General features: G+C 71.0%; 1 protein-coding gene across 1 annotated transcript in view; it reads left to right on the top strand.

Annotated features, from left to right (window-relative positions):
* The window catches only part of LTBP4 (latent transforming growth factor beta binding protein 4), a gene marked incomplete at its 5' end in the record, with an annotated part of 36,158 nt that overhangs the window by 18,329 nt on the left and 850 nt on the right, over nucleotides 1-16,979 (top strand). Inside the window, 13 exon segments of the mRNA XM_075727272.1 lie at nucleotides 1,555-1,680; nucleotides 1,763-1,888; nucleotides 3,284-3,403; nucleotides 3,491-3,616; nucleotides 3,684-3,809; nucleotides 6,323-6,445; nucleotides 6,532-6,663; nucleotides 8,223-8,354; nucleotides 9,465-9,590; nucleotides 9,692-9,988; nucleotides 11,298-11,426; nucleotides 14,637-14,783; nucleotides 16,302-16,454. Coding sequence (XP_075583387.1) covers nucleotides 1,555-1,680; nucleotides 1,763-1,888; nucleotides 3,284-3,403; nucleotides 3,491-3,616; nucleotides 3,684-3,809; nucleotides 6,323-6,445; nucleotides 6,532-6,663; nucleotides 8,223-8,354; nucleotides 9,465-9,590; nucleotides 9,692-9,988; nucleotides 11,298-11,426; nucleotides 14,637-14,783; nucleotides 16,302-16,454 — 1,863 coding nt within the window.

Here is a 16,979-nt window from a genome sequence, read left to right as displayed (position 1 = left end):
CTGCGCCCACCCCTCTGGGCACCCACCCCTCCCTGCGCTCACCCCTCCGGGCACCCACCCCTCCGGGCACCCACCTCTCCCTGCACCCACCTCTCCCTGCACCCATCTGTCCTTGCACCCACCCCTCCCTGCGCTCACCCCTCCGGGCACCCACCCCTCTGGGCACCCACCTCTCCTTGCACCCACCCCTCCCTGCACCCATCTGTCCCTGCGCCCACCCCTCCGGGCACCCACCCCTCTGGGCACCCACCCCTCTGGGCACCCACCTCTCCCTGCACCCATCTGTCCTTGCACCCACCCCTCCCTGCGCCCACCCCTCCGGGCACCCACCCCTCCGGGCACCCACCCCTCCCTGCACCCATCTGTCCTTGCACCCACCCCTCCCTGCGCCCACCCCTCTGGGCACCCACCCCTCCCTGCGCCCACCCCTCCGGGCACCCACCCCTCTGGGCACCCACCTCTCCCTGCACCCACCTCTCCTTGCACCCACCCCTCCCTGCGCCCACCCCTCCGGGCACCCACCCCTCCCTGCGCCCACCCCTCCGGGCACCCACCTCTCCTTGCACCCACCCCTCCCTGCGCCCACCCCTCCGGGCACCCACCCCTCCGGGCACCCACCCCTCCGGGCACCCACCCCTCCGGACACCCACCTTTCCCTGCACCCATCCGTCCATGCGCCCACCTCTCCGGGCACCCACCCCTCTGGACACCCATCTCTCCATGCACCCACCTGTCCTTGCACCCACCTCTCCCTGCACCCATCCCTCTGGACACCCATCTGTCCTTGCACCCACCCCTCCCTGCGCCCACCCCTCCGGGCACCCACCCCTCTGGGCACCCACCTCTCCCTGCACCCATCTGTCCTTGCACCCACCCCTCCCTGCGCCCACCCCTCTGGGCACCCACCCCTCTGGGCACCCACCTCTCCTTGCACCCACCCCTCTGGGCACCCACCTCTCCTTGCACCCACCCCTCTGGGCACCCACCTCTCCTTGCACCCACCCCTCTGGGCACCCACCTCTCCCTGCACCCACCTCTCCTTGCACCCACCCCTCCCTGCGCCCACCCCTCCGGGCACCCACCCCTCCCTGCGCCCACCCCTCCGGGCACCCACCTCTCCTTGCACCCACCCCTCCCTGCGCCCACCCCTCCGGGCACCCACCTCTCCCTGCACCCACCCCTCCCTGCGCCCACCCCTCCGGGCACCCACCCCTCTGGGCACCCAACTCTCCCTGCACCCATCTGTCCTTGCACCCACCCCTCCCTGCGCCCACCCCTCCGGGCACCCACCCCTCCGGGCACCCACCCCTCCGGGCACCCACCCCTCCGGGCACCCACCTCTCCCTGCACCCACCTCTCCCTGCACCCATCTGTCCTTGCACCCACCCCTCCCTGCGCCCACCCCTCCGGGCACCCACCCCTCTGGGCACCCACCCCTCCGGGCACCCACCCCTCTGGGCACCCACCCCTCCCTGCACCCACCCCTCCATGCACCCACCCCGGGGTGCCCCCCCCCCCCCCGGAGCGCCCCCCACCCAGCCGCGCTCTCCGCAGACGTGGACGAGTGCCGCCGCAGCCCCCGGCCCTGCCCCAACGGTCGCTGTGAGAACTCGGTGGGGAGCTACCGCTGCCTCTGCTCGCCCGGCTACCGGCCCACCGCCGCCGGCACCCACTGCCAAGGTCAGCGGGACCCCCGCCTGCCACCCACCCCGGCCCCCGGGGTCCCTCGGGTGGCCTCAGCCCCCTCCCCGTGTCCCCGCAGATGTGGATGAGTGCGCCCAGAGCCCGGCGCCGTGCGCCCACGGCCGCTGCGAGAACTTGCCCGGCGGCTACCGCTGCGCCTGCCCCGCCGGCTACCGGGGGACGGCGGGGGATGAGCCCTGCCAGGGTGAGCGGGGGCGGGGGGGGCGGGGCGGGAGCTGGCGGGGGGGCACTGTGGTGGGGGGTCACCGTGTCGTGGGGTCACCATGTCGTTGGGGTCACCATGTCGTTGGGGTCGCCATGTCGTTGGGTCACCATGTCATGGGGTCACCATGTCATTGGGTCACCATGTCATTGGGTCACTGTGTCATGGGGTCACCATGTCATGGGGTCACCGTGTCATTGGGGGTCACCATGTTGTTGGGGGTCACCATGTCGTTGGGTCACCATATCGTGGGGTCACCATGCCGTGGGGTCACCATGTCGTGGAGCCACCATGTCATTGGGGGTCACCATGTCATGGGGTCACCATGTCGTTGGGTCACCATGTCATTGGGGGGTCATCATGTCATTGGGGGTCACCATGCCGTGGGGTCACCATGTCATTGGGTCACCATGTCGTTGGGTCACCATGTCATTGGGGGTCACCATGTCGTGGGGTCACCATGCCATGACATCACCATGCCGTGGGGTCACCATGCCGTGGGGTCACCATGCCGTAGGGTCACCATGTCATTGGGTCACCATGCCGTGGGGTCACCATGCCGTGGGGTCACCATGTCGTGGGGTCACCATGTCATTGGGTCACCATGCCATGACATCACCATGCCGTAGGGTCACCATGTCATTGGGTCACCACGCCGTGGGGTCACCATGCCGTGGGGTCACCATGTCGTTGGGTCACCATGTCATTGGGGGTCACCATGCCGTGGGGTCACCATGTCATTGGGGGTCACCATGTCATGGGGGTCACCATGTCGTTGGGTCACCATGTCATTGGGGGTCACCATGTCATTGGGGGTCACCGTGCTGTGGGTCACCATGTCATGGGGTCACCATGTCGTGGGGTCACCATGCCATTGGATCACCATGTCGTGGGGTCAACCATGTCATTGGGGGTCACCATGTCACTGGGTCACCATGTCATTGGGGGTCACCACGCCGTGGGGTCACCATGCCGTGGGGTCACCATGTCATGGGGTCACCATGTCGTTGGGGGTCACCATGTCATTGGGGGTCACCATGCCGTTGGGTCACCATGCCGTGGGGTCACCATGTCGTGGGGTCACCATGCCGTTGGGTCACCATGTCATTGGGTCACCATGCTGTGGGGGTCACCATGTCATTGGGTCACCGTGCCATGGGGTCACCGTGCCATGGGGTCACCATGCTGTGGGGGTCACCATGTCATTGGGTCACCGTGCCATGGGGTCACCATGCTATGGGGTCACCGTCCCATGGGCCCACCGTGCCACGCTCTCCCCCGTGCCGCGAAGCCACCGTGCCCTTGGCTTCACCGTGCCCCGGGCTCCCGGCGCCGTGGGCTCGCCCGGCCGCTGCCTGACCCTTCCGTCCCCCGCAGACATCGACGAGTGCGAGAACCACTTGGCCTGCCCCGGCCAAGAGTGCATCAACACCGCCGGCTCCTTCCAGTGCCAGCCCTGCCGCGAGGGCTTCCAGCCGCACCACGGGCACTGCGCAGGTACCCCCACGCCCCCCCCCCCCCCCAAAAAAAGGGGCACCCCCGAATCCTACCGGGGACCCCCACTTGAACCTTGCTGTCGCCCAGACGTGGATGAGTGCGCGGCGGGCTCCCCGTGCGGCCCCCACGGCCGCTGCGCCAACACCGAGGGGTCCTTCCGCTGCGAGTGCCGGCGCGGTTACCGGGCGGGCGCCGGCGGCGGGCCCTGCGCGGGTGAGTGGGGGAACCTTCGCGGCGGCACCGCGGGCGCCGGCGGCCGCCCTGACGGCGTCGCCCGCAGACGTCAACGAGTGCTTGGAGGGCGACTTCTGCTTCCCCCACGGCGAGTGCCTCAACACCGAGGGCTCCTACGCCTGCCTCTGCGCCCAGGGCTACGCCAGCACCCCCCAGGGCACCGCCTGCGCCGGTGGGCGACGCCCCGCGCCCCTGCCCGCCTGCGCCCCTCCCGGTCCCCATCCCCATCCCTGCGCCCATCCCGGTCCCCATGACCATCCCGGTCCCCGTGTCCCCATCCCTGCGCCCATCCCAGTCCCCGTGTCCCCATCCCTGCACCTGTCCCACTTCCCGTGCCCATCCCTGCACCCATCCCAGTCTCCATGCCCATCCCGGTACCCGTGTCCCCATGACCATCCCGGTCCCCGTGTCCCCATCCCTGCGCCCATCCCAGTCCCCATGCCCATCCCCATACCCGTGTCCCCCATGACCATCCATGTCCCTGTCCCCATCCCTGCACCCATCCCGGTCCCTGTGCCCGTCCCTGCGCCCATCCTGGTCCCTGCGCCCATCCCAGTCCCCGTGTCCCCATCCCCATCCCTGTCCCTGTCCCCATCCCTGCACCTATCCCGGTCCCCGTGTCCCCATCCCTGCACCCATCCCGGTTCCCGTGCCCATCCCTGCACCCATCCCAGTCTCCATGCCCATCCCGGTACCCATGTCCCCATGACCATCCCGGTCCCCGTGTCCCCATCCCTGTGCCCATCCCGGTCCCCATGCCCATCCCCATACCCGTGTCTCCATGACCATCCATGTCCCTGTCCCCATCCCTGCACCCATCCCGGTCCCTGTGCCCGTCCCTGCGCCCATCCCAGTCCCTGCGCCCATCCCAGTCCCCCGTGTCCCCATCCCCATCCCGGTCCCTGTCCCCATCCCGGTCCCCGTGTCCCCATCCCTGCACCCATCCCAGTCCCCGTGCCCATCCCATTCTCCATGTCCCCATCCATGTCCCCTGTCCCCATCCCTGCACCCATCCCAGTCCCCATGTCCCCATGACCATCCCGGTCCCCGTGTCCCCATCCCTGCACCTATCCCGGTCCCCGTGCCCATCCCTGCGCCCATCCCGGTCCCCGTGCCCATCCCGGTCCCCATGTCCCCATCCCTATCCCTGTCCCTATCCCGGTCCCCATGCCCGTCCCTGCGCCCATCCCAGTCCCCGTGCCCATCCCGGTCCCCATGTCCCCATCCCCATCCCTGCGCCCATCCCCATCCCTGCGCCCATCCCCGTTCCTGTGCCCGTCCCAGTCCCCATATCCCCATGACCATTCCGGTCCCCGTGTCCCTATCCCTGCACCTATCCTGGTGCCCGCGCCCATCCCAGTCCCCATCCCCATCCCTGCGCCCATCCCAGTCCCCGTGCCCATCCCAGTCCCCGTGTCCCCATGACCATCCGGGTCCCTATCCCCATCCCTGCACCCATCCCAGTCCCTGTGCCCGTCCCGGTCCCCATCCCCATCCCTGTGCCCATCCCAGTCCCTGTGCCCATCCCAGTTCCCATGCCCATCCCAATCCCCATCCCAGTCCCTCTACCTAGCCTGCTCCCCATGTCCATCCTGGTCCCTCTGCCCATCCCAGTTCCATCCCAGTCCCTGCGCCCATCCCGGTCCCTGTGACCATCCCAGTCCCCGTGTCCCCAGACCCATCCCAGTCCCCCATATCCCCATGCCCATCCCAGTCCCTGTGTCCCTGCGTCCCTGCACCCATCCCAGTCCCCGTGTCCCCATGCCCATCCCGGTCTCCAAACCCATCCTGGTTCCCATGCCCATCCCAGTCCCCATGCCCATCCCAGTCCCTGTGCCCATCCCGGTCCCTGTGTCCCCATGCCCATCCCAGTCCCCGTGTCCCCATGCCCATCCCGGTCTCCAAACCCATCCTGGTCCCCATGCCCATCCCAGTCCCTGTGTCCCCGTGCCCATCCCGGTCCCTGTGTCCCCATGCCCATCCCAGTCCCTGTGTCCCCATGCCCATCCCGGTCCCTGTGTCCCCATGCCTATCCCAGTCCCCATGTCCCCAAACCCATCCCAGTCCCCATGCCCATCCCAGTCCCCGTGTCCCCATGCCCATCCCGGTCCCTGTGTCCCCAAACCCATCCCAGTCCCCGTGCCTATCCCGGTCCCCATGTCCCCATGCCCATCCCAGTCCCCAAACCCATCCCAGTCCCTGTGTCCCCATGCCCATCCTGGTCCCCAAACCCATCCTGGTCCCCGTGTCCCCAAACCCATCCCAGTCCCCAGACCCATCCCAGTCCCCGTGCCCATCCCGGTCCCCATGTCCCCATGCCCATCCCAGTCCCCAAACCCATCCCAGTCCCTGTGTCCCCATGCCCATCCTGGTCCCCAAACCCATCCTGGTCCCCGTGTCCCCAAACCCATCCAGTCCCCGTGCCCATCCCGGTCCCCAAACCCATCCCGGTCCCCATGTCCCCATGCCCATCCCAGTCCCCAGACCCATCCCAGTCCCCGTGCCCATCCCGGTCCCCATGTCCCCATGCCCATCCCAGTCCCCGTGCCCATCCCGGTCCCCATGTCCCCATGCCCATCCCAGTCCCCAAACCCATCCCAGTCCCCGTGTCCCGTGCCCATCCCGGTCCCCAAAGCCATCCCGGTCCCACTCATGCCCCCCCGTCACCCCGTCACCCCCCGGCAGACGTAGACGAGTGCCAACGCGGTGGGCTCTGCGAGGGCGGCCGCTGCGCCAACACCGACGGCTCCTTCGAGTGCCTCTGCCCGGCGGGCTTCCGCACCGACGCCGACAAGGCCCGATGCCAGGGTGAGGGGCCGCGGCCCTGCCGCGGGAGGGGACGGGCGCTGCCGGGGGCCGCGGCGGTGGCACCGAGGGTGGCCTTGTCCCCGCAGACGTGGACGAGTGCCAGGAGTACGGCGCCAGCCTCTGCGGTGCCCAGCGTTGCGACAACGTCCCCGGCTCCTACCGCTGCGTCACCGATTGCCAGCCCGGCTACCGGGCCGGTGACAGCGGCGACTGCGTCGGTGAGTGCCGGGATGGGGAGTGTGGGGACACGGGGACCAGGATGGGCACGGGGACTGGGATGGGCATGGGGACACGGGGACTGGGATGGGCACGGGGACCGGGATGGGTTTGGGGACTGGGATGGGCACGGGGACACGGGGATTGGGATGGGCATGGGGACTGGGATGGGTCTGGGGACACGGGGACTGGGATGGGCACAGGGACACAGGGACTGGGATGGGTTTAGGGACTGGGATGGGTTTGGGGACTGGGATGGGCATGGGGACATGGGGACCAGGATGGGTTTGGGGACTGGGATGGGCATGGGGACATGGGGACCGGGATGGGTTTGGGGACTGGGATGGGTTTGGGGACATGGGGACTGGGAGGGGCACGGGGACTGGGATGGGCATGGGGACATGGGGACCAGGATGGGCACGGGGACTGGGATGGGTTTGGGGACACGGGGACTGGGATGGGGCACGGGGACTGGGATGGGCATGGGGACACGGGGACTGGGATGGGCACGGGGACCGGGATGGGTTTGGGGACACGGGGACCGGGATGGGTTTGGGGACTGAGATGGGCACGGGGACACGGGGATTGGGATGGGCATGGGGACTGGGATGGGTCTGGGGACACGGGGACTGGGATGGGCACAGGGACACAGGGACTGGGATGGGTTTGGGGACTGGGATGGGCATGGGGACATGGGGACCAGGATGGGTTTGGGGACTGGGATGGGTTTGGGGACATGGGGACTGGGAGGGGCATGGGGACTAGGATGGGTTTGGGGACACAGGGACTGGGATGGGCACGGGGACTGGGATGGACATGGGGACACAGGGACCAAGATGGGTTTGGGCACATGGGGACCTGGATGGGTCTGGGGACTGGGATGGGTTTGGGGACACGGGGACCGGGATGGGTTTGGGCACATGGGGACTGGGATGGGCACGGGGACACAGGGACCAAGATGGGTTTGGGGACCAGGATGGACATGGGGACACAGGGACTGGGATGGGCACGGGGACACGGGGACCAAGATGGGTTTGGGCACACGAGGACTGGGATGGGTCTGGGGACACGGGGACCAGATGGGCATGGGGACGCGGGGACTGGGATGGGTTTGGGGATATGGGGACCAGGATGGGTTTGGGGACACAGGGACTGGGATGGGCATGGGGACCAGGATGGGTTTGGGTCACAGGACTGGGATGGGCACGGGGACTGGGATGGACATGGGGACACAGGGACTGGGATGGGCATGGGGACACGGGGCCCAAGATGGGTTTGGGGACACAGGGACTGGGATGGACACGGGGACCGGGATGGGTTTGGGGACACAGGGACTGGGATGGACACGGGGACCAAGATGGGCACAGGGACCAGGATGTGTTTGGGGACACGGGCACTGGGAATGGGTGTGGGGACCAGGATGGACATGGGGACCAGGGTAGACATGGGGACCAGGGTGGGCACGGGGGCTGCTCCTGGCCTGGGGCTGGGGGGTCCCTGGTGTCCCAGCCCACTGTGCCCCCCGGCCGGCCCGGGGGTGTCCCCCGCCTTGTCCCCGCAGACGTGGACGAGTGCCAGGAGTACGGCGCCAGCCTCTGCGGTGCCCAGCGTTGCGACAACATCCCCGGCTCCTACCGCTGTGTCACCGATTGCCAGCCCGGCTACCGGGCCGGTGACAGCGGCGACTGCGTCGGTGAGTGCCGGGATGGGGATTGTGGGGCGGGCAGGGGCCGTGCCGTTGGGGACAGGGGCACCATGTTGTGGGGCACAGAAGGGTGGCAGGGACCGTGCCATGGGGTGCAGAGAACCGGATGGCCCATGCCATGGGGTACAGGGTTGCAGAGGGACCATGGGGGACAGCAAAGACCATGCCATGGGGGACATCAAGGACCATGCCATGGGGTGCAGGAGGACCATGCCATGGGGTCCAGCAGGACCATGGCATGGGGGACATCAAGGACCATGCCATGGGGGACATCAAGTTCCATGCCATGGGGTGCAGAGGGACTGCAGGACACAGCAAGGGCCATGCTGTGGGGTGCAGAAGGGTCCATGCCATGGGGCACAGGGTTGCAGAAGGACCATGGGGTGCAGGGGGACCATGCCATGGGGTGTAGGGGGACCATGCCATGGGGGACATCAAGGACCATGCCGTGGGGGACATCAAGTTCCATGCCATGGGGTGCAGAGGACCAGAGGGCCCATGCCATGGGGCACAGGGTTGCAGAAGGACCATGGGGTGCAGGGGGACCATGCCATGGGGTCCAGGGGGACCATGCCATGGGGTGTAGGGGGACCATGCCATGGGGGACATCAAGGACCATGCCATGGGGGACATCAAGGACCATGCCGTGGGGGACATCAAGTTCCATGCCATGGGGTGCAGAGGACCAGAGGGCCCATGCCATGAGGCACAGGGTTGCAGAAGGACCATGGGGTCCAGGGGGACCATGCCATGGGGTCCAGGGGGACCATGCCATGGGGGACATCAAGGACCATGCCATGGGGCACATCAAGGACCATGCCGTGGGGGACATCAAGTTCCATGCCATGGGGTGCAGAGGACCAGAGGGCCCATGCCATGGGGCACAGGGTTGCAGAAGGACCATGGAGTCCAGGGGGACCATGCCATGGGGGACATCAAGGACCATGCCGTGGGGTGCAGAGGGACCGCAGGACACAGCAAGGGCCGTGCCATGGGGTGCAGAGGGCCCATGCCATGGGGCACGGGTGTGGGGGGCTCCTCACCACGCTGCGGTGATGGGGGTCGCCCCCCCCAAACCGCTCGGGCCCTTTTCCGCAGATGTGGACGAGTGCTCCAACGAGACCTTGTGCGGCGCCCACGCTACCTGCCACAACCTCCCCGGCTCCTTCCAGTGCGCCTGCGACCCGGGCTACGAAACCGCCCGCCATGGCCACCACTGCGTGGGTACGGCCCAGACCTGGGGGCGGGGGGGAGCTGAAGCATGGGGGGGACCCCCCGCGCGCACACCCCCCCCCCCCCCCCCCAAAAAATCTTGCTTCCTGCAGATGTGGATGAATGCGAGACGTTACGGGGGGTCTGCGGGGCCGAACGCTGCGAGAACGTCGAAGGCTCCTTCCTCTGCCTCTGCCCCGACAGCCGGGATGAATTCGACCCCGTGACGGGGCGCTGCGGCCCACCCCCCAGCCCCCAACTGCCCCCCCAGCCCCCCGGCACGGCCGCCTGCTTCACCAAAGCTTGTGGGGTGCTGGCACCCAACGTCACCCAGCAGCAATGCTGCTGCAGCCTGGGCTGGGCTTGGGGCACCCAGTGCCCTGCCCAGCCCTGCCCGGCCCCCGGCACCGGTAGGACCCCCCCCACCCTCTCCGAAACCCACCCTGGGGTCTGGCCCCCTCGGTTGGGGGGGTTCAGCCCTCGGCATGGGCACGCTGGGGCTGTCCTGGGCTTGGGGGGTGGGTGGGGGCAGGATGGGGTGCACGGGCAGGGGAGGGGGGCGTACGGGTAGGGGAGGGGGAGTACGGGCAGGGGAGGGGGTGCAGGGGCTGGGGCATACGGGCAGGGGATGGGGTGTACAGGCAGGGGAGGGGGCGTACAGGGGGTGTACGGGCAGGGGAGGGGGAGTACAGGCAGGGGAGGGGGCGTACGGGCAGGGGAGGGGCCGTTCGGGTAGGGGAGGGGGCGTGCGGGGGGGTGTACAGGCAGGGGAGGGGGGCGTACAGGGGGGTGGACAGGCAGGGGAGGGGGCGTACAGTGGGGCGTTCGGGCAGGGGAGGGGGTGTTGGGGCAGGGGAGGGGGCATACGGGCAGGGGCTGGGGAGTACAGGCAGGGGAGGGGGTGTACGGGCAGGGGAGGGGGAGTACAGGCAGGGAGGGGGCATTGGGGCAGGGGAGGGGGCGTACAGGGGGGCGTACAGGCAGGGGAGGGGGCGCTGGGGCAGGGGAGGGGGCGTACGGGGGGGGCGCTGGGGCAGGGGGAGGGGGTGTGGTGTACAGGCAGGGGAGGGGGAGTACAGGCAGGGGAGGGGGCATTGGGGCAGGGGGAGGGGGCGTACAGGCAGGGGAGGGGGCGCTGGGGCAGGGGAGGGGGCGTACAGGGGGGCGCTGGGGCAGGGGAGGGGGCGCTGGGGCAGGGGAGGGGGCGTACAGGCAGGGGAGGGGGCGCTGGGGCAGGGGAGGGGGCGCACGGGGGGGCGCGGGGGCAGGGGAGGGGGCGCACGGGGGGGTGCTGGGGCAGGGGAGGGGGCGCGCGGGGGGGCGCTGGGGCAGGGGAGGGGGCGCTGGGGCAGGGGAGGGGGCGCACGGGGGGGCGCTGGGGCAGGGGAGGGGTCGCACGGGGGGGCGCTGGGGCAGGGGAGGGGGCGCACGGGGGGGCGCTGGGGCAGGGGAGGGGGCGCACGGGGGGGCGCTGGGGCAGGGGAGGGGTCGCACGGGGGGGCGCTGGGGCAGGCCGCCTGTCGATGCCCCACACGTGCCCCCCGCCCCGGCCCAGACGCCCACCTCGCCGTTTGCCGCCGCACGGCCAGGGCCAAGCGGCCACCGGCCCCCACGGCTCGCCGGCCGGTGAGTGCTGCCCGCTGGGGTCCCCCCCCCCCCGGCCCCCCGGGGCCCCCCCAACACCTCTGGGCCCCCCCTGACGCTGCGCGTCCCCCCCAGACGTGGACGAGTGCCGGCTCTTCGGGCCCCAGCTCTGCCGGGGGGGGGTCTGCCTCGACGCCGCCCCCGGCTTCAGCTGCTACTGCCCCAGCGGCTACTACTATGAGCAGGAGCACCTGCAGTGCGTGGGTGAGACCCCTGACCCCCTGCCTGCGGCCTGACCCCTGACCCCCTGCCTGCATCCTGACCCCCTGACCCCCTGCCTGCGCCCCGACCCCTGACCCCCTGCCTGCGGCCTGACCCCTGACCCCCTGCCTGCACCCTGACCCCCCTGACCCCCTGCCTGCATCCTGACCCCCTGACCCCCTGCCTGCGCCCCGACCCCTGACCCCCTGCCTGCACCCTGACCCCCTGCCTGCGCCCTGACCCCCTGCCTGCACCCCTGCCTGCACCCCGACCCCTGACCCCCTGACCCCCTGCCTGCACCCTGCCTGTGCCCCTGCCTGCACCCGAACCCCTGACCCCCTGCCTGCACCCTGACCCCTGGCTGCGCCCTGACCCCTGCCTGCACCCCTGCCTGCACCCCGACCCCTGACCCCCTGCCTGCACCCTGACCCCCTGCCTGCACCCTGCCTGTGCCCCTGCCTGTGCCCTGACCCCCTGCCTGCACCCTGCCTGCACCCCGACCCCTGACCCCCTGCCTGCACCCTGACCCCTGCCTGCGCCCTGACCCCTGCCTGTGCCCTGACCCCCTGCCTGCGGCCCTGCCTGCACCCTGACCCCCTGCCTGCACACCAACCCCTGCTTGCACCCTGACCCCTGCCTGCACCCTGACCCCTGCCTGCGCCCTGACCCCAATCCCTGCACCCTGACCCCAACCCCTGCCTGCACCCTGACCCCTGCCTGCACACCAATCCCTGCACCCTGACCCCAAGCCCCTTCCTGCACCCTGACCCCTGCCTGTACCCTGACCCTTACCTGCACTGACCCCTGCCTGCACCCCAATCACCTGCCTGCACCCCAATCCCTGCACCCTGACCCCAGTCCCTGCCTGCACCCCCAATCACCTGCCTGCACCCCAATCCCTGCACCCTGACCCCAACCCCTGCCTGCACCCCGACCCCTGCCTGCACCCCAATCCCTGCACCCTGACCCAGTCCCTGCCTGCACCCCAATCACCTGCCTGCACCCCAATCCCTGCACCCCGACCCCAACCCCTGCCTGCAACCCCGACCCCTGCCTGCACCCCAATCCCTGCACCCCGACCCCAACCCCTGCCTGCACCCCGACCCTGCCTGCACCCCGACCCCTGCCTGCACCCCAATCCCTGCACCCTGACCCAGTCCCCTGCCTGCACCCCGACCCCTGCCTGCACCCCAATCCCTGCACCCTGACCCCAACCCTGCCTGCACCCCGACCCCTGCCTGCACCCCAATCCCTGCACCGACCCCAACCCCTGCCTGCACCCCGACCCCTGCCTGCACCCCAATCCCTGCACCCTGACCCCAGTCCCTGCCTGCACCCCGACCCCTGCCTGCACCCCAATCCCTGCACCCTGACCCCAGTCCCTGCCTGCACCCCGACCCCTGCCTGCACCCCAATCCCTGCACCCTGACCCCAGTCCCTGTCTGCACCCCGACCCCTGCCTGCACCCCAATCCCTGCACCCTGACCCCGACCCCTGCCTGCACCCCAATCACCTGCCTGCACCCCGACCCCTGCCTGCACCCCAATCCCTGCACCCTGACCCCAACCCCTGCCTGCACCCCGACCCCTGCCTGCACCCCAATCCCTGCACCCTGACCCCAACCCCTGCCTGCACCCCAATCCCTGCACCCTGACCCCAGTCCCTGCCTGCACCCCAATCCCTGCACCCTGACCCCGACCCCTGCCTGCCCCCCAATCCCTGCACCCTGACCCCAACCCCTGCCTGCACCCTGACCCCTGCCTGCACCCCAATCCCTGCCTGCATCCCAACCCCTGCACCCTGACCCCTGCCTGCACCCCAATCCCTGCACCCTGACCCCAGTCCCTGCCTGCACCCCCAATCCCTGCACCCTGACCCCAGTCCCTGCCTGCACCCCAATCACCTGCCTGCACCCCAATCCCTGCACCCTGACCCCAGTCCCTGCCTGCACCCCGACCCCTGCCTGCACCCCAATCCCTGCACCCCGACCCCAGTCCCTGCCTGCACCCCGACCCCTGCCTGCACCCCAATCCCTGCACCCCGACCCCAGTCCCTGCCTGCACCCCAATCCCTGCACCCTGACCCCGACCCCTGCCTGCACCCCAATCCCTGCACCCTGACCCCAGTCCCTGCCTGCACCCCAATCACCTGCCTGCACCCCAATCCCTGCACCCCGACCCCAACCCCTGCCTGCACCCTGACCCCTGCCTGCACCCCCAATCCCTGCACCCCGACCCCAACCCCTGCTGCACCCCGACCCCTGCCTGCACCCCAATCCCTGCACCCCGACCCCAACCCCTGCCTGCACCCTGACCCCTGCCTGCACCCCAATCCCTGCACCCCGACCCCAACCCCTGCCTGCACCCCGACCCCTGCCTGCACCCCAATCCCTGCACCCCGACCCCAACCCCTGCCTGCACCCCGACCCCTGCCTGCACCCCGACCCCTGCACCCCGACCCCAGTCCCTGCCTGCACCCCGACCCCTGCCTGCACCCCAATCCCTGCACCCTGACCCCAACCCCTGCCTGCACCCCGACCCCTGCCTGCACCCCAATCCCTGCACCGACCCCAGTCCCTGCCTGCACCCCGACCCCTGCCTGCACCCCAATCCCTGCACCCTGACCCCAGTCCCTGCCTGCACCCCAATCCCTGCACCCTGACCCCAGTCCCTGCCTGCACCCTGACCCCTGCCTGCACCCCAATCCCTGCCTGCAACCCAATCCCTGCACCCTGACCCCAGTCCCTGCCTGCACCCCGACCCCTGCCTGCACCCCAATCCCTGCACCCTGACCCCAGTCCCTGTCTGCACCCCGACCCCTGCCTGCACCCCAATCCCTGCACCCTGACCCCGACCCCTGCCTGCACCCCGACCCCTGCCTGCACCCCAATCCCTGCACCCTGACCCCAGTCCCTGCCTGCACCCCAATCCCTGCACCCTGACCCCGACCCCTGCCTGCCCCCCAATCCCTGCACCCTGACCCCAACCCCTGCCTGCACCCTGACCCCTGCCTGCACCCCAATCCCTGCACCCTGACCCCAACCCCTGCCTGCACCCCGACCCCTGCCTGCACCCCAATCCCTGCACCCTGACCCCAACCCCTGCCTGCACCCCAACCCCTGCCTGCACCCCGACCCCTGCCTGCACCCCCAACCCCTCCCCGCCCCCCACCCCCCCCCCGCCTAACCCCTGCCTGTGCCCCCCCCCGCCCCAGATAACGACGAGTGTGGGGCAGAGGACGCCGAGCCCTGCTTGGGGGGCCGCTGCGTCAACACGGTGGGCTCCTACTACTGCTCCTGCCCCCCACCCCTGGTCCTGGACGGCTCCCAGCGCCGCTGCGTCGCCAACGACACCCACCTGGGTGAGGAGGGGGCCCCGCCATGGGTGGGGGGTGGTGCGGGGGGGGGTGAAGCCCCCCACCCCTGGTCCTGGCCGGCTCCCAGGGGCCCAGCCATGGGTGGGGGGTGGTGCGGGGGGGGGGGGTGAAGCCCCCCACCCCTGGTCCTGGCGGCTCCCAGCGCCGCTGCGTCGCCAACGACACCCACCTGGGTGAGGAGGGGGCCCCGCCATGGGTGGGGGGTGGTGCAAGGGGGGGTGAAGCCCCCCACCCCTGGCCCTGGACAGCTCCCAGGGGCCCAGCCATGGGTGGGGGGTGGTGCGGGGAGGGGGGGTGGGGGGGGGTGAAGCCCCCCACTGCTGCGTCGCCAACGACACCCACCTGGGTGAGGAGGGGGGCCCCGCCATGGGTGGGGGGGTGGTGCGGGGGGGGGGTGAAGCCCCCCACCCCTGGTCCTGGACGGCTCCCAGGGGCCCAGCCATGGGTGGGGGGTGGTGCGGGGGGGGGGGGTGAAGCCCCCCACCCCTGGTCCTGGCGGCTCCCAGCGCCGCTGCGTCGCCAACGACACCCACCTGGGTGAGGAGGGGGCCCCCGCCATGGGTGGGGGGTGGTGCAGGGGGGGGGTGAAGCCCCCCCACCCCTGGCCCTGGCCGGCTCCCAGGGGCCCAGCCATGGGTGGGGGGTGGTGCAAGGGGGGGTGAAGCCCCCCACCCCTGGTCCTGGACGGCTCCCAGGGGCCCAGCCATGGGGGGGGGGGGTGGTGCAAGGGGGGGAGAAGCCCCCCACCCCTGGTCCTGGCGGCTCCCAGCACCGCTGCGTCGCCAACGACACCCACCTGGGTGAGGAGGGGGGCCCCGCCATGGGTGGGGGGTGGTGCAAGGGGGGGGGTGAAGCCCCCCACCCCTGGCCCTGGCCGACTCCCAGGGGCCCAGCCATGGGGGGGGGGGTGGTGCGGGGGTGGGGGGGGGTGAAGCCCCCCACCGCTGCGTCGCCAACGACACCCACCTGGGTGAGGAGGGGGGCCCCGCCATGGGTGGGGGGGTGGTGCAGGGGGGGGTGAAGCCCCCCACCCCTGGTCCTGGCCGGCTCCCAGGGGCCCAGCCATGGGTGGGGGGGGTGCGGGCGGGGGGGGGGGGGGGGTGAAGCCCCCCACCCCTGGTCCTGGCCGGCTCCCAGGGGCCCAGCCATGGGTGGGGGGGTGGTGCGGGGGGGGGGGGGTTGAAGCCCCCCACCCCTGGTCCTGGCCGGCTCCCAGGGGCCCAGCCATGGGTGGGGGGTGGTGCGGGGGGGGGGTGAAGCCCCCCACCCCTGGTCCTGGCCGGCTCCCAGGGGCCCAGCCATGGGTGGGGGGTGGTGCGGGGGGGGGGGGGTGAAGCCCCCCACCCCTGGTCCTGGCGGCTCCCAGCGCCGCTGCGTCGCCAACGACACCCACCTGGGTGAGGAGGGGGGGCCCAGCCATGGGTTGGGGGTGGTGCGGGGGGGGGGTGAGACCCCCCTTGGAGGGTCCCTGCGTGACGGTGCCCCCCGCCCGCGCCCCCCCAGATGCGGCACAGGCGGTGTGCTGGCAGGAGGTGGGGGTGGACCTGGTGTGCGGCCGGCCGCGGCTGGACAGGCAGGTGACCTACACCGAGTGCTGCTGCCTGTACGGGCAGGCCTGGGGCATGGACTGCGCCCTCTGCCCCGCCCGCAACTCCGGTGAGCCCCCCCAAACCTGACCCCCCCCCCCCCTGCAACCCCCAAAGCATCCCCACCCTCTCCCAGTGGGCCTCAATCATCTCCCCCCCCCCCCCACATTACTGCCACACTCTGCGCGGCGGCCCTGTGATGGGGACCCCCTGCACCCCCCCCCCCCAGCAATTTGGGGACCCCCTGCACCCCCCCCAGACCCCCCCCAGCAATTCGGGGACCCCCTGCACCCCCATAATGGGGACCCCCCCCAGCAATGCAGGGACCCCCTGCATCCCCCGACCCCTCCCAGCAATGTGGGGATCCCCTGCACCCCCATAATGGGGACGCCCCCCGGCAATGGGGGGACCCCCTGCATCCCTGGACCCCCCCAGCAATGCGGGGACCCCCCTGCACCCCCATAATGGGGCCCCCCCCCCAGCAATGTGGGGACCCCCTGCACCCCCCTGACCCCCCCAGCAATATGGGGACCCCCTGCACCCCCCCAGCAATGCGGGGACCCCCCTGCACCCCCATAATGGGGACCCCCCCAGC

Source organism: Pelecanus crispus (assembly GCF_030463565.1).
Source record: "Pelecanus crispus isolate bPelCri1 chromosome 30 unlocalized genomic scaffold, bPelCri1.pri SUPER_30_unloc_1, whole genome shotgun sequence".
NCBI classification, from domain to species: domain Eukaryota; kingdom Metazoa; phylum Chordata; class Aves; order Pelecaniformes; family Pelecanidae; genus Pelecanus; species Pelecanus crispus.
This window is presented reverse-complemented; position numbering and strand designations above follow the sequence as displayed.